Source organism: Carassius auratus, chromosome 14 (assembly GCF_003368295.1).
Source record: "Carassius auratus strain Wakin chromosome 14, ASM336829v1, whole genome shotgun sequence".
NCBI classification, from domain to species: domain Eukaryota; kingdom Metazoa; phylum Chordata; class Actinopteri; order Cypriniformes; family Cyprinidae; genus Carassius; species Carassius auratus.
In genome coordinates this window covers 15,326,808-15,352,057 of record NC_039256.1, presented here as the reverse complement: position 1 = coordinate 15,352,057, position 25,250 = coordinate 15,326,808, and the positions used below count along the sequence as shown (strand labels likewise).

Sequence of the window (25,250 nt, the reverse complement as noted above, 5' to 3'; positions counted from 1 at the left end):
GCATTAGATCTGTATTTTTTCTAAACAATCGTGCAAAATTTAACAGAGATTAGGTAAAAAAGAACACTGTAATATTTATAAAGCTTCAAAACCCAGTGTTGAATAAAAAAATTGCAATTATAACCACTAGATGTCACCGGAAGACCACTAATGAGCTCACTAAAGACTAAAACATTACAGTTTATGGGCTTGTTGAGGGATTCATCTAGAAAAAATGTATATTACTATTATTTAATATTACTGTTCAAGCATTTCAGATCACATTGAGTCAAAGTTTACTAATTTATTCATACAGATATATCTAATGTTTATAATTATGCCAGATTATGATTGCAATGAAACCTGAAAAATGACATAGAAGCCCATAAAAACAGAAGACTTGCAATAGGTTTTATCACCCATCATTTATTTTAATTATCTATATATATAACAAAATGTGTGCATCTGAGTGTGGGTTTAAGCATGCTTATTGAGTATTAATATAGTAGTTTAAACATTTCATGTTTGTGTGTGTCTGTAATTCTGTTCTATTCTTTTACTGTCAGCCATATCTAGGTTATTTAAAATCAGTGCAGTACTATTATCTAGACTGTGAAATTATACATAAATTGCGTATGCTTCTTTGGAATGAAATTAAGACAACATATAACAGTTATAAAGGTTAAAGAGACAGTGTTGTATGATAAATTGCATTTACGACCACTAGATGTCACTGGAAGACCACTAATGGGCTTTGCAGAGATATAGCCTCAGACTCATTTTGTGAAGATGCCTGACATCTGAAGCAGCGCTGTACAAAAACGGTTTCGTCTATTGACACGAAATCCATAACTTTTTGTCAGCACGGTCTGAAGATGATCTGATTCAATTTTGGTGAAAATCAGACAAACGGTTGAGGATGAGTTTAAAAAAAAAGGTTTTCAACATGAATCAAAATGGCGGACAGGAAGTTTTGCTTAATATGACATAATTGGTATGTATGTTGTCGGCATGTCCCAAGGAACATTTTGAGACATGTTTCATGATAATAGGCTAATGCAATCAAAAGTTATTAGCATTATTGGAAATGTAATAATTAGCGGTTATTGATTGGTTTATTACTCTTGACCAATAGGTGGCGCTGTGACCAAAATGATGTGGCGTGGTCAATGTGATGTGACAATGTCACATATTAAGTTTTGTGTAAATATCTCCAACCTTTGCAGAGATACAGCCTCAGATGCAGTTTGGCATCTTTCCAGCAAATTCGTTGGTACGCTAATTGAAAACGGTTACGTGTATCGACACAAATTCCATAACTTTTTGCCAGCATGGTCTGAAGATGATCCAAATCAAATTTGGTGAAAATCTGAGCAACGGTCTAGGAGGAGTTCGAAAAAGTAGGTTTTCAACATGAATCAAAATGGCGGACAGGAAATTTTGCCAAAATTGACAAATGGGGTATCGGTGTTCTCGGCATGACCCAAGGAATCTATCAACATCAGCTTTGTTACAATAGGCTAATGTATGCAAAAGTTATTAGCATTTTTCGAAAAAATCGTTATAACTATTGACCACAAGGTGGCGCTGCCCCCAATTTTTTTGTGTACATTCAGGGCATGGAGCCGGACATTTTTGTAATTATTTGCGAAACGATACGGAACTTCATTCTTAAGATACAGCAATTTACAACTAAATCCAAAATGGCCGACGCCCAAAATGGCCGAATTGGGAAAATTCGGTATCATTCGACTCGGAATGATGCACTGAATCTAAAGACACCACTTTTGTGATTTTTGGCAAAACCGTTCAGAAGTTATGAGCAAAAACATGCATTTTTCATATCTCCTGACCACTAGGGGGCACAGCGCCGAAACACTGCAGGTAGTCCCAGGGAATGGTTGTTATAAGACCCACCAAGATTGGTCTCAATAGGCCAAACCGTTGCGGAGATATAGCCTCACGTTCACGTTTGCGTGCTTTTCGAAGAATTCGTTCATGAGCTATTCGGAAACGGTTTGAGAAATCAACTTGAATTCCATAACTTTTTGCCAGCATGGTCTCAAGATTAACTGATTCAATTTTCGTGACAATCGGTGCAACGGCCTAGGACGAGTTCGAAAAAGTAGGTTTTACGAACAATTGACGATAGCGAAAAAACTAAGCCTTGCGATTTTTGAATTTCGGTGTCCATTCGACTCGGCATGAGCCAAGGAATCACAGGAAAAAAGAATTTTCATTTTGTGGCTTACGGTTCAAGAGTTATTAGCATCAAGTTTTTGAAAGTTTAGACAATTGGTGGCGCTAGAGAGTTTGAGTTAGAGACTTCAAATTTGCTACGGTTAATGTTCAGACAGTCCTCTATTAGTGTGCCAAATTATACAACTTTCCCGCAATCGGTTCTATGGGCTACCATAGACTTGGGGTGGAAGAAGAAGAATAATAATAATAAATATAGCTGCAAGCAGCAATAACGGGGCCAAGCACTACAGAAGCAAGCTTCAGACGAATGGCAGGAATGAGTAATTAAGACAGTTTTAAGATTATTTTAGGCAAAATGGCTTAAAAACAATGAACACAACAACTAGTAATAGGATTTATTGGCTTATCACATGTAACCAATAGGTGGCGCTGTTACCAAATTAGTTTGGAATGGTCAGTGTGAGGTGACGATGACACATACAAAGTTTGGTGCAAATATGTCAAAGCTTTGCAGAGATACAGCCTCAAATGAATGTTGGCATCATTCCAGCAAATTCGTTGATGCGCTAAATGAGAACCGTTTCGTATATCGACATGAAATCCATAACATTTTGCCAGCATGGTCTGAAGATGATCCACGTCCAATTTGGTGAAAATCTGATTAACGGTCTAGGAGGAGTTCGAAAAAGTAGGTTTTCAATATTAATCAAAATGGCGGACAGGAAGTTCAGCCAAATAAGGAAAACTTGATATCTATGTTCTCGGCTTGACCCAAGGAATCTATTAAGATCAGCGTCATGTCAATAGCCAGATCTTTTCAAAAGTTATTAGCCTTTATGTAAATTGAGTTATAACTTTTGACCACTAGGTGGCTCTGTTTCAAAATATTTTGAGTACCTTCAGGGGATGATGTTGTTGGCACATTCTGAGTTGTGGAATATAACACCAATGCATTTGTTTAGTATAGCCTTTTATTTCACAAAACTGTATTGAAGTCAATGAGAATTTCATGTTTTGTTCTATTATAGCGCCACCAAGAGGCTCAGTCCCACCATTTCTTTTATGTGTCATCAGAGTGAGCCCATACATATGCGTGTCAATTTTGGTGAAAATATCTCAATTCACTTCAGAGTTATAGACATTTACATGAAAAAACACGTAAAAATTGACTGACTCTTGACTTTGATTGAATATTACTACCCCTTACTATCAATATTTTTGCATTTGGGCATTGGCGTATAGCTATCGACCTATGTTTCCGAACTTCTGACGGTGGTTTCGTCTCGATCAGACAAGCGGTTTCGAAGATATAGCCAAATGTTTTTTAAGCGCTAAATCACAACGCTACACAAACCGTAAGGCAAAACCTAGCATGTTTGGTATTGTAGGACTCTGTAAGGTTTCAGGAGTCCAATTTGATGAGTCTGGTGAAAATACGTCGACCACACCCAAAGTTATAAGCATTTAAAAATAGAAGATCACCACTAGGTGGTGCTGTTTCGAAACTTCTCATACTCCTTCAGGACATTGGGCTGATGACCCATACCATGTTTCGTAACAATCCGTTGATGTGTTCAGAAAATACAGCATTTTAGCACAAAATTCAAAATGGCCGACAGTCAAAATGGCCGAAATGGTCAAATTGGATATCAGTCGACTCGGCATGTTGCCCTGAATCTAACAAGACCAATGTTATGATTTTTGGACAAACTGTTCAGAAGTTATAAGCAAAAATAGCAGTTTTTCATATCTCCGGATCAGTAGGTGGCGCTGCGCCCAATCACAGCATGTTGCCTCAGGTCATACTTGTTATGACATGTACCAAGTTTGGTCTGAATAGGATAAGTCGTTGCCGAGATACAGCCTTACGACTGTTTTTGTAAGCACTACATAAAATTTGTTAGAGCGTTTATCGAAAACGGTTTGACGAATCAATTTGATTTGCATAACTTTTGGTCAGCACTGCCTGAGGATGATATGGTTTAATTTTCGTGTGAATCGGACAAACCGTCTAGGACGAGTTCGAAAAAGTAGGTTTTTAAAGAAATTCAAAATGGCGGTCATATTTCTATGACGGAAATGACTTCGTAGGGTGCAATCGAATCGGCATGAGCTCAGAAATCAGAGGAAAAAAGAATTTCGTTGATTGGCCTTAGGGTTAAAAAGTTATTAACAAAATTAAAGTGAAATTTTGGACAGTTGGTGGCGCTAGAGGGATTGACTTAGACACACCAAAATTGGTGTACTTAATGTTGGCACTGTCCTCTATCAGAATGTCAAACCATTACAACTTTCCCGCATTCGGTTCTATGGGCTGCCATAGACGCCCAGTCGGAAGAATAATAATAATAATAATAATAATAAGAACGCCAACAAAAACAAGAGGGTCCTACGCACCTTCGGTGCTTGGCCCCTAATAATAATAATAATAATAATAATAATAATAATAATAATAATACATCTAATATTTAACTATACATACATTATATTTATTTGTACTGCCTTTTTAAATTCATGCTGACTTAAAAAGAACAAAATAACAACATAATGAGAATCAACATATTAGGAATTACCTCAAAATAAATTATAAAAAAATGAATGAATGAATGAATGAATGATCAGGATATATGACTTACATTTACACATTCTTTTATCCTAAGTGTCTTACAAAAGATGAAAAAAAGCAATTTATCACAATTACAGCAGTGAGAATAATGTCTAACTGCAAAGGTCTTAAAAACAGGTTTTATTTTCTTAATGCAAAATGTAATTCTTAATTTTTGCCCTGTGATATTGAGGTGAATGTGACCTGAAAGTTTTTTTCCTGACTTGCAACTGTAACTATGTAGCAACTCATAAACAATTATACAGCGAAAAGGGCTGTTTTTTTTTTTTTTTTTTTTTTTTTCAGACAAATGTTCTTTGTTGTACCTCAGATGAACTTTATCTTTGAAACTCTTAGGTTTTTCTTAAGGGTATTAGTGTGCTCAGTACGGGCCGGGACATTTCTGGTCTCTGGGTGTCTCACGTAACATGTCTAATAAAGCAATGCCTCACTGGAGCGAAAGAGTTTTCTGTGTTTGAACGATAAGCTGCGTTGTGCCGGAGGAGATGTGTTCAGGCAAATGGCCCGTGGGGACACAAAGTGGAAAGTTAACAGTCACGCATTTCTACACACACTCAAACCTAAACCACAAACCTAAATATAGACCCACACTTAATTTATATGTAATATTTAAGCCTAATTTCGATATTTAATGTATTTGATTTGCATATTAATTTCCCACCCATCAGGATCACACAGCATTAGCATAAACAAACCAATAAGCATGATGTGAAACATATTTGTCAGCCAAACATAAATTAAATGGGTTAGAAACAGCCAAGATTTCTGAACTCATAAAATCAGGAAATATTTTAGAATTTATTTGATTTTATTTAAATAATCATATTTTTCAAATTTCAAAACATTTAGAATCAACATAAATCTCTTCATTGTGAAAACAATCACATTTGTTCCGTTAAAAAGAATTACTATCATTAAGATATGGCTAACTGGGGAAAAAGCGATATCCAAATAGTTAAAATGTATGTGATTTAAACAAATTGGATTCACTGATGATAAATATATAAATCTGGTTATTAAAACACATTCTGTTTATTAGTACTATTAAATAAATCTTACCTGTATCATTTATGGTATGACTTGACAAATATGCATCACTCTCAGTGTATTAGTTTATGTTAAAACCGGATGGAAAATTGAAATACACCTTAAATTTAAGCCTAAATATATTTTAAATGTAAAACTGCAGCTCCAGTTAGCTCTTATTTCAGCTACTGCTGGTAATTGGACTGAGATACACATGTATGTATGAATGTATATAAACACATATTAATCATTCTGAATTGGTAATGTTGTCAGAGAGAGAACAATATATAGGACCATTAAAGTGGCAGGTTAATGAGGTGTGTGTGTGTGTGTGTGTGTGTGATGGAGGATGAAGGTACAAAGTCAGTTTCACACTAGGCTGAGTTTCCAGGGAAGCCAGACATTTTGATCACTCCATCTCACTGCTGATAGCCTGTCACTCCCTTTCTCTCTCTCTCTCCCTCTCCCTCTCATTCCCTCTCTCTTACACACACAGTGTGTCACATTAAAACATAGACCAAAAGTGAGAAATTAATATGCAACAGTATGCAGTATACTGTGCACAGTATGCAAATTTTCAACTGACCCTTTGTAAAGACCCGCCCCCTTTCATTACTATTGCTATGTCTGACAAACCATGGCACTCTCACACCACATACCATGTTATGACGCAGTGAAAAATACATCGCGGAGCAAAGAGAAAACTGACAACGTGCCGAAAGAGAAGACAAGAGCAGGTTTTTGTTGGTATGAAACAAAGTCTCAGCTTTCAAATTTTGTCATTTTGTAAGACATTCCAGCAATACCGTTTTGTGGATTGACACCGAGTGGTTGAACTAGGTATTGCAGTCTAAATTCAAATATTGGAGTGTTTTTTTTTTCACCAGTCCAACTGACACTGTTTTTCAAATAAACAAGTATGTTACCTTAGCATGTTTCTTAAATATCTGGAAACATATTGTGGTGCTTTTATGCTTTAGTAGAGTCCAAAACTGACATACATCACCTTTAATGTGTCATGACAGATCACTGTAGCACTTCTGTAGTTCAAGCTGCAAGCAAAACGATCATGTCTTCATATTAACTAGTATAGCATGAAATAAACATGAATGAACATCAGAAGGTATCTTGTTTCAACAGCGGAAATACGTCAATACACACCATTTTTCACGATAAAGTCCACTGATGTTAATCTACTCTTCTATTATTTATTTGTCAGACACAATGACAGATTAACCATTATGACTGGTATAACTGACCTGTCAATCAAACTCCTGGTGAAACGTCAGTTGGTCTACTACATTTAAAAATGTGCAGTTCCATCCCATAATGAAACACACTATGAAACTACTAGTGTGCCAAAAGAACTTGTAGCAAAGTCAGCCACAGATACAACCAGCCTGATTCAGCCACAATGGATCTACCAACGGTGTCATTATTTCTGCAATTCCACTTGGTAATAATACTTGCACAAAAATGGACTGGAAAAGCAAAATAACCATATTTAGGCCAAATTCTGAGATTACAGTACAGTATGTATTCATGCAAAATAGTGAGAACATGCATTATTTATTTTCTGTCTTGCTTTCTTGAGATCTACTCACTATTTCTCAAAGCATTAGATCAGCATCTTTCAAATATTAATTATTAAGCACACAGACATTCCCAGTCTCTCATGATGTATGACAAAAAATGTAGTTGCTTGAAGCAAAACGAGACAAGATAAGAAAAGACAAGACATCCATATACACTACCAGCCAAAAACGTTAATTGATTACATTTTCTTAATGTTTTTGAAAGACGTTTACCAAGGTTGCATTTATTTGATCAAAAATACAGTAAAACTGCAATATTGTGAAATAATATTACAACTTAAAATAACTGTTTTCTATTTTAATATATTTTAAAATGTACTTTATTCCAGTGATTCAAAGCTGAATTTTCAGCATCATCACTCCAGTCTTCAGTGCCACATGATCCTTTAAAATCATTTCAATATGCTGATTTGCTACTCAAATAAAAATTTTAGCTTCTTAATATCTTGTGTAAAATTCTTTCAAAAACATAAAACTTGCAATTATTCCAAACCTTTCTATAGTAGTGTATGTATTTCAAATAAAATAGACAATATACAGTATATAATGAGCAACTAGTAATAAATTTTATGAGAGTAAAGTTAATGATTCATTCGATGAACTCTGATGCTTTCTTAACATGTGGAGTGATCATTCAAATTTGAGTCTAATCAGTGAGACTGTCTGTATCTCCATATGAACTCACACACAGAAACACCACCCAGAGTCGTGCACGGGTATAATAATACACATGTACCTTTGTTCTAAGTAATCAAATGATAATTTAATTAATTTTATAGATTAAATTGAATCAAACAAAATGTAGCCATATACGCTATGTTTTATGTCGTATTTCAACAGAATGGTGGAATGGATTCGTTGAAAAGCCGAATATCATGGAATCAGTTCAGCAGTTTCCAGCACATTAATACTAAACAGCAAAACACCATGAGTCAAATAAATCGAACTTTAGAGGGACAGTTCACCCAAAAATGAACTGGCTTCATGCTGTTACAAACCCGTATGACTTTCTTCACAGGAGATTTTCTTTTTTGTCACCTTTTCAGTATAAAAAAAACATGTGGCCATCCTAAATAATAAAGGTTCTTTGTTGGGATCTATGGTTCTATGAAGAACATTTAACATCCAAGGAACCTTTCCAATGCACCAAAGGGAATTTATAGTGCAAAAATGTACAATATTAAAAACTTTGTCACACTAAGATTTTTTTTCTTTTTATAAACGTTCACTGGTTCATTGGGGAAGCAAATATGGTTCTTCTGTGACATTGCTGAGAAAGCCCCTTTTTGGCACCTTAAGAGCTGTTATTAAGCTCAGAAAGCAAAAAAAAAAAAAAAAAGTATGATTTTTTCATATCCGGTACTATATACTGTATACTCAGTTTCCTAAAAGCATACAATAGCTTTGTGTGATAAACAAGCCAACATTTAATTTATTTGTTGATGAAGATCTTATACCCATTCACATCTTAAAAAAAAAAGGCAATGCAAAAAATGACAACTCACACAAAGCTATCATATGACTTTTTTAATGGTGCTTTTTTGTTGTTGTCATTTTTGGACAAACATTCGACTAAATGTGTTATTTTCTTGTTCCATGGAACCATTTTTGAGTCATCATTATCTTTAACACAGATTTTAGTTTTTATTTTTGTGGAAACTAACGACTGGTGGATAATGAAAGACCTCGACCAATCACTGTTTGTATCCAATTTACACATACAGTACAAAAACAGCCCTATGTGGATCGGTGGAGGTTTTCATCATCCTCTGGCGCTTGTATGACAACATCAGTCAGTTTAACCCTCTTACTGTTCCAAATGACTCCAGAACCATCTGGCCCCTGTGGGGTTGCCACGGCACCAGGCTCCAGGGGGCCCGTCGGCACATGCTGCGTGCTGAGAACATATCAGCTATAAGACCAAAAATACTGCAATAATGAAAACGAAACCCAAATCGAACTGAACTAAAAACAAGCTATTCAACTTCAGAAACAAAGAGAAAATCATAATTTATGCTTTAACGACTTAATTTGTAACGACGTAAATTCTTATAGTCTGTTTAAAAAATAAAAGACATGCATATGTGTTTTCCCCCGATCAGGACGTGCTCCGTTCCATCATTTTCTCTCGGTGAGAGAACACGGGATAGATACCATTCATGCCTGATAGTTTACATACACCATGATGTGGTTTAAAATAGATTTCATCACAACTGAAAGAAATATGTCAGAAATACGTCTTCTTGGCAGACATCGGCAAGGTCAGTTAAGATCTGTCAGATTTCTGAAAATTACGCTTCTCCGAATGAAGGATATTTTCCGGAAGTGTCTCTATATAAAAATAGACTAAACGACACTAATATTGTTTTTTCTACTCAGTGGCATTGTTCGTTCTTCAGTGTGTCCGGTGATAAAAAGGACAAACTGGAAATATGGCTATTCAAACAGACAACAGATAAATCTATGATTCATTCCTGTGAGATTGCTTGGATTGTTTTTTTAATTGAATTATTTTGACTTATTATAATATATCCACATGCTTAATCTTGTGAACGGCCCTTTTGATTACCAACAAAAGAAGTTTTATTATTATTCAACCCAGATAATCTCTTCTGTGCGCTTGTGCAGTTTTGTCTGCTGTAGTATAATTTAGTTTCTTGGAATTGCTTGTTGATGTAATCCTTAAGAGGGCTCTTTATTTCATCTGAGTTGGAAAAAAAAGGGTGCAAACAACCAATCCTGTTCTTGTTAGCCTCCCTTTGCCTCCATGGTGTCTTTGGATAAGTAAACCACCCAGTACACCATGTTGAATGCCCCAAAGGACACTGGGAATAAAATACGTGCGTATTCATCGATCTTGCTGGCTCCTCCGGTTGGAGGAGCGGCAGGTTGAGGTGCAGCCTTGGCTTCCTTCTTTTTAATATTCTCTAATTTAGGCCCGAGGAGATGGTGAAGAGGGGCGGAGCCTGTGGGTGCACTAGGCGACGGTTTCTCGGGAACTGTTGGTGTAGAGGGCGGGGCTGGTGGCGTTGTCTTTGAGGCCGAGGACAAATTGGCTGCGTTTGATTGGCTGGCGGAACTCGGGCTGAGACGTGATTGGCTGGAGAAACTGCTGGTACCCTCTGAGGTGGAAGATGATTGGCTGGTTAAGGTTGGTTTGGATGCAGCTGATGCACCGGTCTTGCTAGATGTTTCGGTTCTTTGGGTTTTCTTGGAGTCTGGTTGAGACTGGACATTGGAGTTGACGCGTTTTCTTAAGTTTCCATTGGTGTCTGAGTTTTGCTGTTGGGTAAAAGGGAGAAAAACATAAGTATAATGCACAACAGATGTTCTCAGCTAATGCTGTTTTAGTAGCAATTACAAATTTGATAAAAATACCAAAAAAATGAAAAATAAATTAGCTGAAAATATTCTCAGTCCATCCAATTTGTACAAATTTGTTTCTTCATTGAACAGATTTGGAGAAATTTAGCATTACATCACTTACTTACCAATGGATTCTCTGCAGTAAATGGGTGCCATCAGAATGAGAGTCGGAACAGCTGATAAAAACAATAATCCACAAGTAATCCACACCACTCCAGTCCATCAATTATTGCCTTGAAGTGAAGTGAAGAGCTGCATGTTTGTCATAAACAACTATTAATTATTAAAGTGTTTTAATTTTAAACTGAAGCTTCTGGCCAAGTCCATAAAACCATGATAATGCGTTCGCCAGTAGTTACAGTTTTTCTCAGTCGCTTTGGTACATTTCTCTAATCATTCTTGAGATTTGCAAAACAGTAAGTGCATTTCTCAAAACAACTCGTACAAATATCAAAACACAATGGATGACCTGCAAAAGCCAGTCTCTTGCTCAAAATCCTTAGTTCATCTCTCAAAAATAAATATCTGTGTCAATGAACATGTCAGTGCCATCAGAATGACAAGTCCTTGTGTCATAGTTTACAGATAAGACAGTCAAATTGCTTAGTCATGTTGTCAATTTAACAGTGGAGGGATGTTCTGATGTAAACTACTGTATTGAACAGTATGCCATATGCTTATGTATGCCATATATCCATTTCAAAACTACACATTTACACATTACTGTTTGTGGGATGTTGATTGAAAGAGACTGGATAGAATTCCCAGTTACACTTTTACTAGTGGTCTGACCAAAAAAATATAAAAATAAAAAATACTTTTACAATGCCATTGTGATATAGAAAAGGAAATATGGGAACAAAGATGAAAATAATTCCATTTTCAGAATTTGTAACTCTTGTGTTGTCCTTTGTCTATACAGTATAAGCTTTCCTACTGAAGATTCATGAGATGAACCTTTGAGCTATTTCAGAGAAATGGTTTATCATTGGTTTATCATCTACATTCTCTTCATTAGTAAAGATTCACTTGCACAATTCATGCCAAATTGACAAAACATCTAATAATAGTGTGTAAAAATACAAATAAAAAGTGTGCTTGGCAGTTTATGACAACTAGATTAACCATTTTGCATTTAATGACTTATACTATGAACTAAAGACTAGATGTTTTGGGGGGTAAGACTATTGCACAGAAAACTGTATAATACATTTTGAGCAACATGACATTAGCAACTGATAATGTAGGAAACCGCAGATAAATGTGCGTAATCAATTGCATGAATGTACAATAGCAATCGCAACTTGTTCAAAAGAATGAGAAACTGGTTTTATGATGTGTATTAATGACTAGATGATGTGGAGGTTGTACAAGTAGTTTTGAAAATTGCATTTCTGTTTTGAAAAATGCACCAAAGTGACTGAGAAAAACTGTAAGTCCATTCCCTGTTGTCCATTCACATCAAAATCCACCAACATATGTGTTTAGAACCGTTTTGGCTTGTAAATGGTGAGTTATCTTTGCATATTTCTCTCTTGATTCAGACGCAATTCTTTTTTCACTGGAGAAAGCAATATAATGGAAAGTTTGAAGTTAAAAACATCTCACAGTTTTTCTCAGTTGCTTTGGTGCATTCGTCAAAATAATTTATACAAACAGCGCCACGCAATGGATAACCTGCAAAAGCCTGTAACTTCATCTCTCAAAAGTAAGTATTGATGTCAGTGAACAGATCTGTGACATCAGAATAAAAAAAAGTCCTTGTGTCATTGTTCACAAACAAGATATGTTAGTCATGTTGTCAATTGTACTCTGTTAGTATTGCCTGATGTAATCTATGGCAACCATTTGGATGACAGTTACTCTAAAGAAATGCAGAAGGCTGCACTAATTTATGTCATATATCCATTTCAAAAGTACAAATTTACACACAACTGTATGTAAGTTGTGTATTGATCGAAAGAGACTGGATAGGATACACAGTTACCCTTTTTACTAGTAAAAAAAAAACACACATTGTCATGTTACTGTCATAAAGGAAAAATAAACAAATAATAGAATGTCCATTGTCAGAATTTGTAACTCTTGTGTTGTCCTCTGTCTACATATGTTTTCCAAATGAAGGTCCATGAGATATTTTGGTGAGCTATTTCAGATAACAAGTTTTTCATTGGTTGATCTACATACTCTTCATTAATGAAAGTCATGATTCACCTGCACAATTCATCGCAAATTAGTAAAACGTCTAATAGAAATGTGTAGAAAATTAGTTTGACAGTTTATAACAACTAGATCAACCATTTTGCATTTAATGACTCATACAATGAACAAATGACTAGATTTTTTGAGAGACTATTGCACAGAAAACTATATAATACATTTTGAACAACATGACATTAGCAACTGATAATGTAGGAAGTTGCTGACAAATGTACATAATCATTTGCATGAATGTACAAAAGCAATCACAACTTGTTCAAAAGAATGAGAAACTGCTTTTATGATGTGCACAAGTGATTAGATGAAGTGGAAGTTGAACAAGAGTTTTGAGAATTTCATTTCTGAATTGAAAAATGCACCAAAGCGACTGAGAAAATCTGTGATTATAGATTTGTTTCTTACAAACAAGCAGCTTTTCACTTTATAAGATGTTAGAGGGACTGGAGTGTGGATTCTGGGATGTTTTTATCAGCTTTTTAGACTCACATTCTGACGGCACCCATTCACTGAAAATGATCCACTGATGAGCAATTGATGTAATGCTACATTTCCTCAGCTCTGTTCTGATGAAGAAACAAACTCATATACATATTGGATGGCCTGAGGGTGAGTTTAGTTGTAAACTATTCCTTTAAAATAAACACTGACAGTCATTTTAAAACATTAAAGCAAGTAGTCCTACAAAAAAAAAAAAAAATTAAAAACACACACACAAAAAACTTTGTCTTTTGTAATATGAAGCAATATGAAACCCAGTTTTGGTTTAATAATCTTTTCTAAATGTGTTGATGACACTATTGCAGAGCAAAATCTGAGCTGCCAAACTTGTGTTTTTAATGAGAAGACACGTAAGAGTCTCGCAACAGCTTCTGAATCAAACCGGTCAAAGCAAATCCATAACCCATTTGAAGAAGCAATTTTACTGCAGTCTGAATAAAAACACTATATTTATTTACATAAATAATATTTATGTACATGACATGATTGAAACCATTTTAAATAAGATATTTGTAACCGAATGAAGTGAACCGTGCAGTGAGCATGTGCCTGTAATGTGCAAATGAACAGACGTCACGCTTGCAGTAACGTTCAGGGCTATAAGGAGCTTTTATGATCAGATGGTTTGCTGTTTGTGGGTGTATGGAGGAGGAGGAGGGTGGAGCTATTCTATAAACAGCTTTTTTAATATAAACAAGGACAAGAGAGATGAGTCCACTCAGTGTGTGCGTGCGTGTGTGTGCGTGTGTGCGCGCGCATGCACAAGTGTTACAGATCCCAGTGATATCAAGGGAGGAGATTTTACAGCAGGGACTGATGGGAATTCATGGATGAAAGTGAATAACAGATAACACATTTATTATATATATATATATACAGTATATATATATATATATATATATATATATATATATATATATATAATATATTATATATATATATATATATATATATATATATATATATATAATAAATGTGTTATCTGTTATTCACTTTCATCCAAATATTTACATTTAATTTATTTCATTCAGTCCTAAATTAAATACTGTACATTTCTACAGATTCTCACTCAAAGACAGCATATAAAATGTGAATAGAAAATGCAGAAGTGAATGTGTGTTTTTTATTTTTTATACTGAGTTCTGTACATGAGATAAACATGTATACTGAGATTATAATGAAGAGAGATCTTTCTTTTTCTCACTGGACCTGATAGCCCAGTTTCACCCTGATATTTTTTTCACCATTTCCTCTGAGAAATGTACAGTTGGCAAAGTGTAATTGGTGTCTCGCGGTGTGTGGACAATATGTTAGCACAAGCTGTGAGGAGAAACAGAAAGAGACAGCTCTGAGGGACATAAACTGCGTCCGAATTCCTGCACCTTCATTCAATATACATTTCATGAAGACTTTCTTGTTTGTTGATATACATTCTGTAGGTATGAATGAATGCAACATAAATACACACTCCAGACCCACAAAAAACAATTCCACTTTTCTCAGAGCAAAATCTGTGGTGCTGTTAAACAAAGAACGTCCTTTCTAACTTCAAGAAACAACTTCCCCGGTATCTACAGCCACTTACTGTACATTTATAAAGAACCCCCTGGTTCACAATACTTCATATTTTACAACTAGATACTCAGTTTTGATGGCCTCATGGGATAGCAAAGTGTTGCAAAGTTCAAATCTCAGCATACTGTATGTAGTACTCGTACACAGGGATTGAAAATGGATGCTGGGATCAAACCAATAATGCTGCGGTCAAGTTATTTCCCTGATAATTTGTATACTATACTTCATTTTTCTCTCTCTCAACTCTGTTTGTCTAGGAAAATAATATTTTCTCTTATGTTCTTTTTTCCAGAACAGAAAAAACCTATTAAAGGTGGCTCATTAATCCGTGGCCGTGCTATGGTCAGCATGTACGCACACAGACTTAAATTGCTCCATTTTGGGATTTTCTCTTAATGTTCCTTAATGGGTTCAGATCAAGCATATAAAAACCCAAGAGGGAATTTGATAAGAATGGATTGCGCTTGCTGATAGTGCCATATTGCAAGCACTGTCTTAAAATAATACAAATCCACGATAAGATGCAACAGATACAAATCCTTAAAAAAAAAATCCATTAAAACTTACACAAAACACTTTATTATTATTATTATTATTATTATTATTATTATTATTATTATTATTCTCCCAAAGGCTGTATTTCTGATCAAAAATAAAGTAAAAACAATAACACTGTAAAACATCATTATAATTTATAATAACAGCTTTCTATTCAGATATATTTTAAAATCTAATTTATTCCTCTGTTGGCGAAGCTGAATTTTCAGCATCATTACTTCAGTCTCACATGATCCTTCAGAAATCATTTGAATATGGTAATTTGGAGTTCAGTTGATATTAATTATCACTAGTGCTCAATTACTTATAATGGCTCTTATTTCCAATAAAAATGATCAAAACAATTCTGCTCCATATTTTTTATGAGAAATGTAAGTCAGTATTCTTTCATGAATAGAAAGTTCAAAAGAACAGAATTTGTTTCAGATATAAATCTTTGGGGATCTGGAAAGCCGCGGTGGAGCCGGAGGGAAGGAGGAGCCTGACATAGCCTGAGGGATAGAGGGATAAGCCGGAGCCAGAGGAGTGGAGTCCCGGGCAGGGGCAATTCTAGGATTTTTTCAACTGGGGGGCACAAGAGGGGCCACAAATAATACAGAGGGGCCAATCTTGTGTTGTTTGAACGGTATATCCAAATCATTTCAAGAGTTCAGAAAACCTTTAAAATCAGTAATAAACAGTGATACCCTATTATATTTTAATAGCAGTTATTCAATGCTCTAAATCAAAACAATCAAATACAATTTGTATTAACTTTTCACTTTACAAAAGTGAAAGAAAAACTGCAATAAATAAAATAATCCAATGTATGAATAGTGTACAACTCACAAATAATAATAATAGAATTTATTTATAATAGCCTTATATAATATATATATATATATATTATATATATATAGTTGCTGGCTCTGCGGTGATCTTCAGCTCTGTCGCTCAATGAACCGATGGCTCGTCGGTCACGGCAGGCGATGGCTCTCTGTCAGCGGTGGGCTCAAGCATGAGCTCCACGCATCTGGGAGATGGTGGGCTGGACTCACAGTCAGAGGCGGTGCACAAGACACCAGCACCCACTCCACAAAGGCGGCAAAATTTCCCCGAGGGCCATCTCTAGACAACTGCGCTCTGCACTCGTCATTCAGGCTGGTCTTATAGAAAGTGTAGAGGCAGTAGTCCGGGTAGTGGGTTTTGTTGGCAATTTCCACAAATAGTTGTGTGTGATGCTCAAGGTAAAGGCTCCTCTGCTCCAGCAGGAGGAGGGAGACTGTATGATCCAATGTGAGGTTAAGCAAAAACTGATAAAAAGGAAAAACAAAACGTGGGGAAACACGCTGCTTTACTTTTCACGGTCCGGACTTCTGTAACGGTGTGGTGTGGGAGAGAAGCACGTGAACGAGGCAGATGATGATAATGATGATGATACAAAGTCTTTAATAATCCACATAGGGGTAATCCAAGGATAGGCAGCAGAACCACACATACACATCGATGAGACTAGACAACCAAACACTGAATAGAATGCAACTTAGAAGGAGAATGTTAATGAGGGTAATTACAAGACACACCTGAACATAATGACACAATAACCAATGGACACGGAACACATGGAGGATAAACACAATCTGATGAGTCCAGCCGCGTGACAGTCACTATGTGGAAATATTTGCGTAATGCCGCCGAATTGTTCACAGACAGGAAGAAGGTTTCAGTAACCGCAGTTAGTCATGAAGCAGCCATGTCAGGGAGATGCTGTGTGTATCTAGGCGAAAGCAAAAGCACTATATTTGGCCTCCCGAAACTGATGCATTTAGTAATTTTTAAGATTACTTATTACAGAACAGCAACGCATTTTATGGACAACCGTTTCATGAACCTAAGAGAGGAGGTAATTTTGACTTTGCTATGACAATCTGGAACTTTTGAATCAGCTACTGGAAGTATTTCACAAGTTCACACTTACATATTAATTTACTGAAATATTATAATGCATATTTGGCGTGCTTTCCGGGGAAGGGTACCCGAACCTAGAGTACCCCCCCCCCCTTATATAAAAGTGTAAAATGAACTGTAGTGGAGGAGATGGGGTGGAGGGGGATGCTGATAAACCGTCAATGGAGACAGGTAGGCTAATTCAGCTGTATTTATACCCTAAGGTTGATTATATTAAGTGGTTCCACCTGTGCTAATTAGGCTAAGTATCTGACGTGCTCCTCCCGAACCTTGTTATGAAACTACGTTTTGTTATTGTGTGTGTGTGTGTGTGTGTGTGAGAGAGAGAGAGAGAGAGAGAGAGAGAGGTGTTACATTTCCAACGAGTGCTTGCAGTGTTTGTCCAATCACAATGCACTGGGTCAGTTGGCCAATTAGAGCAGACTGTGCTTGTTGGAATGAAGGACTTCATAAAAAACGGTGCGACTGACAGAGGTGGGGCGTAGAGGACCTACAACAATGTACAGTATTTGTAAAATAATGTGTTTTTGAGCATTAAAGCATGTCAACATATTCTATTACACCAAATACACCAAATAATGATCTTTAAAAGAGCATCATATGACCCCTTTAATGAAACTCTAGCAGCACTGAACATTTAGAAAGTAAGCACTGAAAAATGTTGTGAATTCCCAGGTTGGATTATTTGTAACGTATATGAAGTGTACAGTAGCTCCTGCTGCGCTGTGCTCACTGCCTGAGTCATTCGAGCTCCGTTAACCTGCATCTGCTGAGACTTTCACTGTAAAGATCCTCTTCCTTCTACTCGGCAAATAGAAATGTGTGTTATGATGAGCGGAAGACAGAGAGGAAGAAAAGGGGGAAGAGAAATATTGGTGATTTGAAAGAATTACAGAGAGCCACCATTAGATAAGGGACATTAACATCTTTAACAGCCTGTAGAAATAAACGACATAAAAAACAGGCCCATAATACATCACGTCAACAGTCTGACAGACACACTCTCACTTAATCTCACAGCTGTCAGCATGTGCCACTTCTAATCCGCCATCGCAGCTTACGCACAATGTCCCAGCAAAAGACCAAATCCACAGCTCACATGCACACTCTCAGTGTGCTGTCCCGTCAGCTGTAATTAAACTTATATACGATTTCCGATGCAAAACTCCCATGATGAATCTCTAGCTGTGAACGTTCTTCTTACTCAAAAACACAAAGATCTGAAAACAAATGACTTAACTTGGTGTTATTCCTTCTTTTTTGGATTTTACTTTTACACATCATCATACAAATAAAGCTAATGGAATAAAAGTTATAAATAAAAGTTAACTGAAATTATCAGATAAAACCAGGGGCCTTTTGGCTGAATCTCATGAAAACCTCTCATGAACAGGTTTTATATATATATTATATATTATATATATTATATATATTATATATATATATATATATATATATATATAATGTAATCACATTTTGCATAAAAAAAAACCCAAAACAAGCCTATTTAAAGATATCAATAATCTTTGAACTGTGACATTATTTTTATTTACAAATTGTCAATAATGTACTGTGGATAAAAATAATGATACATTATTTAAAGTTTGAAGTATTTCTACATCATGTTATATTTGATATACTGCTTTTAATTTATGGGGATTCAAAAACAAAATACAGTTAAATAAAATAGATTTTATATATAAATACTGTAACAAAATACTATTATGCACTGTAATTATGGTAAAACAAAGTATGTAATAAAAAAAAATAGTTTATGTAATAAAACAATTTTTTTTAAATAATGAGACTCACCACTGAGAATAATATTACATCCCCCCCAAAAAAGGACAAAAAAGTTGCATTACATTGTGCATTACATTAATGATAATTTTTTAATTGTCATGTCAGTAAGGCAAATAAAAATATGAATGGCTCATGAAATGAATTTCATTGTCTTAATGCAAAATAAAAATATTGCTTATTGATTTTCATACTTATTTTAACAAATGCAATTATTTTTGTGTGCTGCTGATGAAAAATAGCGATTAATCTTGCCATAAAATACTTAATATATAGGCCGTAACAAGCTGACAGACTTGGGTGAGCGAGCTACACTTCCATCCGTCTTATTTGGCAGAATAATAAAATACATAAAGCATCAATTACAAATCTAATGCACATTTTGTTGCAACAACCCTGAAAAAATCTTCCTGCTTTTGTTGAAAAGTGAAAAGATGTATTTATTTATTTATTTTTAATGGAATTTGTCAAAGCATCTTCTTTTTCTACTGAAAATATCTTTCACGCTTTCTAAGTACCGGTATGCAGCACCTGAAGGCAGCATTGAAGGCTTGGTAAGTGAAAAGAAAAAATAAATAAATACATTTGCCAATGCGTCCACTTTTTCGACTGAAAATGTCTTTGGAACTCGTAAGTAAGGAACCTCTCAAGAGGACCTGAAGGCAGCATTAAAACTGTGCAATGTGGTGCATAAATAATCAAATTCAATATGTATGTAAAATAATGTATATGTAGTCTCTGTAATGTGTGTAACATCATCTCACCTGTAGAACCTCCTCTGTGTCTTTAGCTTTGCCTGACGCTGTGGAGCTCTTGGCAGTGGCTGCGGCGGCAGCGGCTTTGGCCTGTTTTCTCTTGGCTCTCTCTGCTTGAGCATTAGTGAAGTAGTTCACAGCCGCAAACTCGATGAGAGCAGAGAAGACGAAAGCGAAGCACACGGCGATGAACCAATCCATGGCTGTGGCGTACGAGACCTTGGGCAAAGAGTGCCGTGCGCTGATGCTGAGGGTCGTCATCGTGAGAACAGTGGTGATTCCTGTGAGAAACACACATTAAGAATATGAATGAAAATAATGACTAACAACAAAGTTACTAGTGTGTGTTATGTATAAATGTATGTATTGAACCACTTTATTTGATGTGCTTTTGGTGGTCTGTGATGAGCATACTGCTTTTTAATGGTAATTTCTACTAAATGATAGTACGTAATGTGTTTTTCAAAATCTTTATTGCTTTTAACCAGGTTAAAATACTTCACCTCTGACTGAAAATCATGAATGTAAACAAACTCTTTGAGTATCACTCCAATCGTCCATAAGTGTCCATTAGTGATTATGCTGTTATTCTCTTTATTCCCTCGGGAGTGCTTTATAAAACTGACCACCGCACAAGAGCGTCATTTGCTGAGAGTTTAACATCAAGGAAATTTGATGAGCAAAACTATTAGCGCCCCAAAGTCCAAAACATTAGGCTAACAGAAGCATTCGGTTATTAAGACACATTAAGCTGCAGTGTAACAATAATTAAAAGAAAGCCACTCTATAGAAGTGATCTTCCACATAAACGTAAAAGGTATATTAGAACAAGGTTCTTTAGATTGTTTTATTTAAAAAATGTCCTTCTCAACAATACTTAATATTTTCAAGTTCATTCATTATTCGTAGCAGGCCAGCCACCTCTGCTTCACATTAAGAAATAAAAAATCTTTTATGAATACAAAGGCTCTTTAGGGCACCAAAAAAATGCTTCTTCTATGGCACTGTGAAAATCCGCCTTTGATAAATAAATGCTAAAGGCCAAATGCAAAAACAGTCGATTTCTCCAGCAGTAACACTTCGAACCACCAGGGGGAGTCAGGAATTCATTCTTAACCTGAATGTCTTGAGTTGGAACAGAAACTCAACCCTGCCACAGAGCAGTGAGCATGCCAGACGTGAGTCACACATATACACCAACACACAGATACACACAATCACGGAGGCAGCCAGTATCCCTTCTCCTCCCACACACACACACACACACACACACACACATACAGAATCTCTTTCGACTCACACATACACCCACACACACACGCGAACAAAACATAAGAAAACACACACAAACCTCTCGCACATCAAGCCAACCCCGCACACAAGACAAACAAGCTCTCCTACATATTTTCTCTGTATTTTGGAGTTTGCAAGATGTTTGAAATAAACATGAACATAAAAAGGCACCTTCACACTATAAATTTGTTGGTTGTTAGATGGCGTGACAGCTGTCTTCTGTCCACTTGAAATTAATAATGAAGTCAATAACGTCAGATTTCACCTCAAAATCATTAACATTAGCATTAATCCATAAACATTACATTTTGTATCAATATGTAGGAAAGTGTTACATTTTCTTTTTTTTAATTCTTAGAATTTCAAATTTTATTTAAATAAAATCTCTCTCTCTCTCTCTCTCTCTCTCTCTCTCTCTCTCTCTCTCTATATATATATATATATAATAAAAAATATATACATTTGTGGGAACTATGTTCCATTTTCAAAAATACTGAGAAATAATAACAACATAAAATAAGATTAATTTTTCCTAATATTTCAAATAGTAAATTATTCAAAAACAATTTTATTTTATTTTATTAAAACAAAATATTAATTTCATAACATTTATTTTTTTATTACATTTATTTTATTTAAATTTATTTTATTATTAATCTATTTAATTTCATTTATTTTGATTAAAACAAGATAGATAGATTTTGAATTTGGGGTGAAACATGACCTTGGCATGATATCTCTATATATGCACCCTATTATATTAAAAAATACATGTCTCAAAGCTGCTCGCCTCTGCAGAATATGCCTTGGGCAAGCAGCATTCTTTGCATCTCTTTCCTCACACCTGTGGTAGACAAACACAAGTGTCACTACATGTATGTTAATTTTTTGACAAAACCATGAATAAAACAGTGAAGTTAACATCTCAACCTGAGTTACCTAGCTACAGCGGGAAACAGGTGCTGCTAGTGCTAACGGTGGATCGCAGACCTGCGGGGGCAGGCCTCGGGTTCAAATCAAATCAAACCTATAGTAGAACTGCCAATGAAATGAGCATACAGCTCTGGAGAATAATCCACACTCTCTGGAAAAATTCACACGAACACAGCGCACTCACAAACGCCCACGTGCAGACCGATCTGGAACGATCAATAGGTACATCACAGGCTACATTTAGCCAGGGGTGCTGGATGTGTTTTGCACTGCCGAAATCCACTGTGTTGTGAGAGCTTTGCTGTAGTGCTCTTGTGTGACTGGCTGAGGAGAATGAGAGAGCTCTGTCACCGAAATGAGCAAAGACGGATAATGGAGCAAACAGAAGAGGTTACAAAGCAGGACACGGCCTTCAATCAGCTGCTAACTAAGAGAAAGAGTAACAAATTTAAAGTAAAAGTTCACCTTAAAAGACAATTCTGTCAATATTTACTATAGCACTTATATTATAACACCTTTTTTCTGTGGTATTCTGTGAACTTGGCATATGAAGATGCACCATGACAGATTTGATGTTCATGACACCAAACGACACTGGATCTCGTGTTTAGGAACTGATCGGTAAATATAGAAAAACACAAATGACATTTGAGAGCTACTGCAGATTGCAAGATTTTTTGCCCATTATCATTTAAAATTGGATCCATTCTGCACAAAAAGCTCCCTTAATGATTGCTTTTACAGTGTTTTTGTCATTTTATTAGACTGACAGCACCTTTTCACCATAAAATATATATATTTTTATTATATCATTACATTTAATTTGCTTTGAACAGAAGAATGAAAGTCAAACAAGTTTGGAACAACTTAAAGGTAGTAAATGATGAGGAAATAATGACAGCATGGCATTTACAATTCTAGGTGAACTATTATTAAATGCTTTATTTTGTGAAAAAAAAAAAAAAATGAATACAATCGGAATTATATTTCAAAAATGTCCTGGCTCTTCCAAGCTTTTTAATGGCAGTGAATGGGGTGTTCATATTTTGAAGCCCAAAAAAGTGCATCCATCCATCATTAAAAATGCTCCATATGGCTCCGGGGGTTAATAAAGACCTTCTGAAGCGAGCTGATGCATTTGTGTAAGAAATCAATATCAATATTTAAAACTTTTTAAACTTCCGCAAACTGTTGTATGCACGTTGTGGAGTACCAATGGATGATATATGTTTAGCATAAGCTCTGGTGAGAATATGCTAGTCTTGTGAAAAACATTTTTTTAAAAGCAAATTATGAAAAATTATGAATGGATGGACTTCGTTGGGCTTCGAAATCTTGACCACAATTCACCGTCGTTATAAAGCTTGGAAGAACCAGGACATATTTTTTTAGATAACTCTGATTGTATTTGTCTGAAAGAAGAAAATCATAAACACCTGTCTTGAGGGTGAGTAAATCATGAGGTAATTTTCGTTTTTGGGTGAACTATCCCTTTAAGTCTCGTTATATTTTTTTAAGCTTAAAATAAGAAACAATGGGTTAAGAAAAAAAAAAAAAAATAATGCACAGGGAAAACAAGCTTATTTTATTACAACACTTGAAGATATTTGGTGTTGTTTTAAGCATATACTTAATTATTTAATTAATAATTTTTAGAAAACATAATGTTGAAGGTAATTTACCTTCCCCAGTAAATGGATTTTGATTTAAGAATGTTTATTTATTTGTACTACAAAACAAGCCCATTAATACTGAGTTAGAAAAACTTTTTTTTTTTTTTTTTTTTTTTGCAATGTATGGTATGATTATGCAATTATTGGTCTTCATATGCTAATGTCCTAATGGTTCTGACATCATAACTTTGACTATTTCTGAACCTGACCCATTTTTCCATCTTTAACAGTCTGAGTAGACAAAAAACAAAACAAAAAACAAAGCAAATCCTTTTATTAAACACACCCAAACTAATTTCAAACTACATTGTGCTGACAAAAGTAGTAAAAACAAATCAGTAACGGAGCCATTTGGAAGCCAGCATCCTTCCAAAATACACTAGAGCCATGTGTAGAGAAAGCGAAATATGGAAGCCATCCCAGAACAGATAAACAACAGATCATTGTGGTCTCCTGCTGTGTCCATTCTGAACATGCACCGGCCATCAAAAACCCACTCTGTCATTACCCAGAAACCCCTTCACTAAGCACACTTCCATCTAGGACATGAAAATCCGCTCCTCTGGCCCGGGTCCAAGCGCACCGTTCTGTTAGTAGCCATCTGAAGGTGGGTCATTGTTACACTTTTCCAGTGGAGAATGAGAGCGTGCTATTCTCAGCATCTCTAGTGCCCCAGGTGAAGTGTGGAAGGAAACAGGAGGTGCGTGCACGAGTGTGAACGAGTGTTTGTGGATATAAAAGTATTATGTCGTGTTTGCAGCCGACAAATAAGGTCACAGCACATAAGGGCGTTCAGCAGAACGGGACACTTCAGTGCGAATACTAGTAGTGTAAAACTCCAAACATGCACCACAAACAAGAATGGCCTTTTCTTTTTCGGTTGTGCTTTTGGCTGCTCACAGAATAAGTCATTCTTGTGTGTTTTGTGAATGTGACAAGCTATGTCAATTATATTTACATTTACACAAATAACAACATACTATGGCTAAACTAAAGATTAAGCAAATAATTACTGCTAAAATAATGTTCTTACTTAATATTTTTAAGTTGTTTTCCAGTACATATATCTAAACCTTCTTTAATCAAGATACATTTACTGGAAAAGCAACATGACAGAGATATTAAGTCTTGTTTTATGAAAAGAAAGACCCCAAATTAAGTGGGTTAATGTTTAAAACATGAGAAAATAGCTGTCAGCGAGGTA

General features: G+C 35.6%; 1 protein-coding gene across 2 annotated transcripts in view; it reads right to left on the bottom strand.

Moving 5' to 3' along the window:
* Positions 1 to 8,010: 8,010 nt before the first annotated feature.
* The window catches only part of LOC113113781 (gamma-aminobutyric acid receptor subunit alpha-4-like), a 32,608-nt gene continuing 15,368 nt past the window's right edge, over positions 8,011 to 25,250 (bottom strand). Inside the window, exons 8-9 of one of the 2 annotated variants that reach the window (XM_026280261.1) lie at positions 20,157 to 20,428; positions 8,011 to 10,710 (exon numbers count right to left, since the gene is read on the bottom strand). In XM_026280261.1, coding sequence (XP_026136046.1) covers positions 10,177 to 10,710; positions 20,157 to 20,428 — 806 coding nt within the window. In that variant the 3' untranslated portion in view covers positions 8,011 to 10,176. Of the gene's footprint in view, positions 10,711 to 18,203; positions 18,394 to 20,156; positions 20,429 to 25,250 lie in introns of those variants that run through there. The other variant, XM_026280262.1, reaches the window with a different exon arrangement.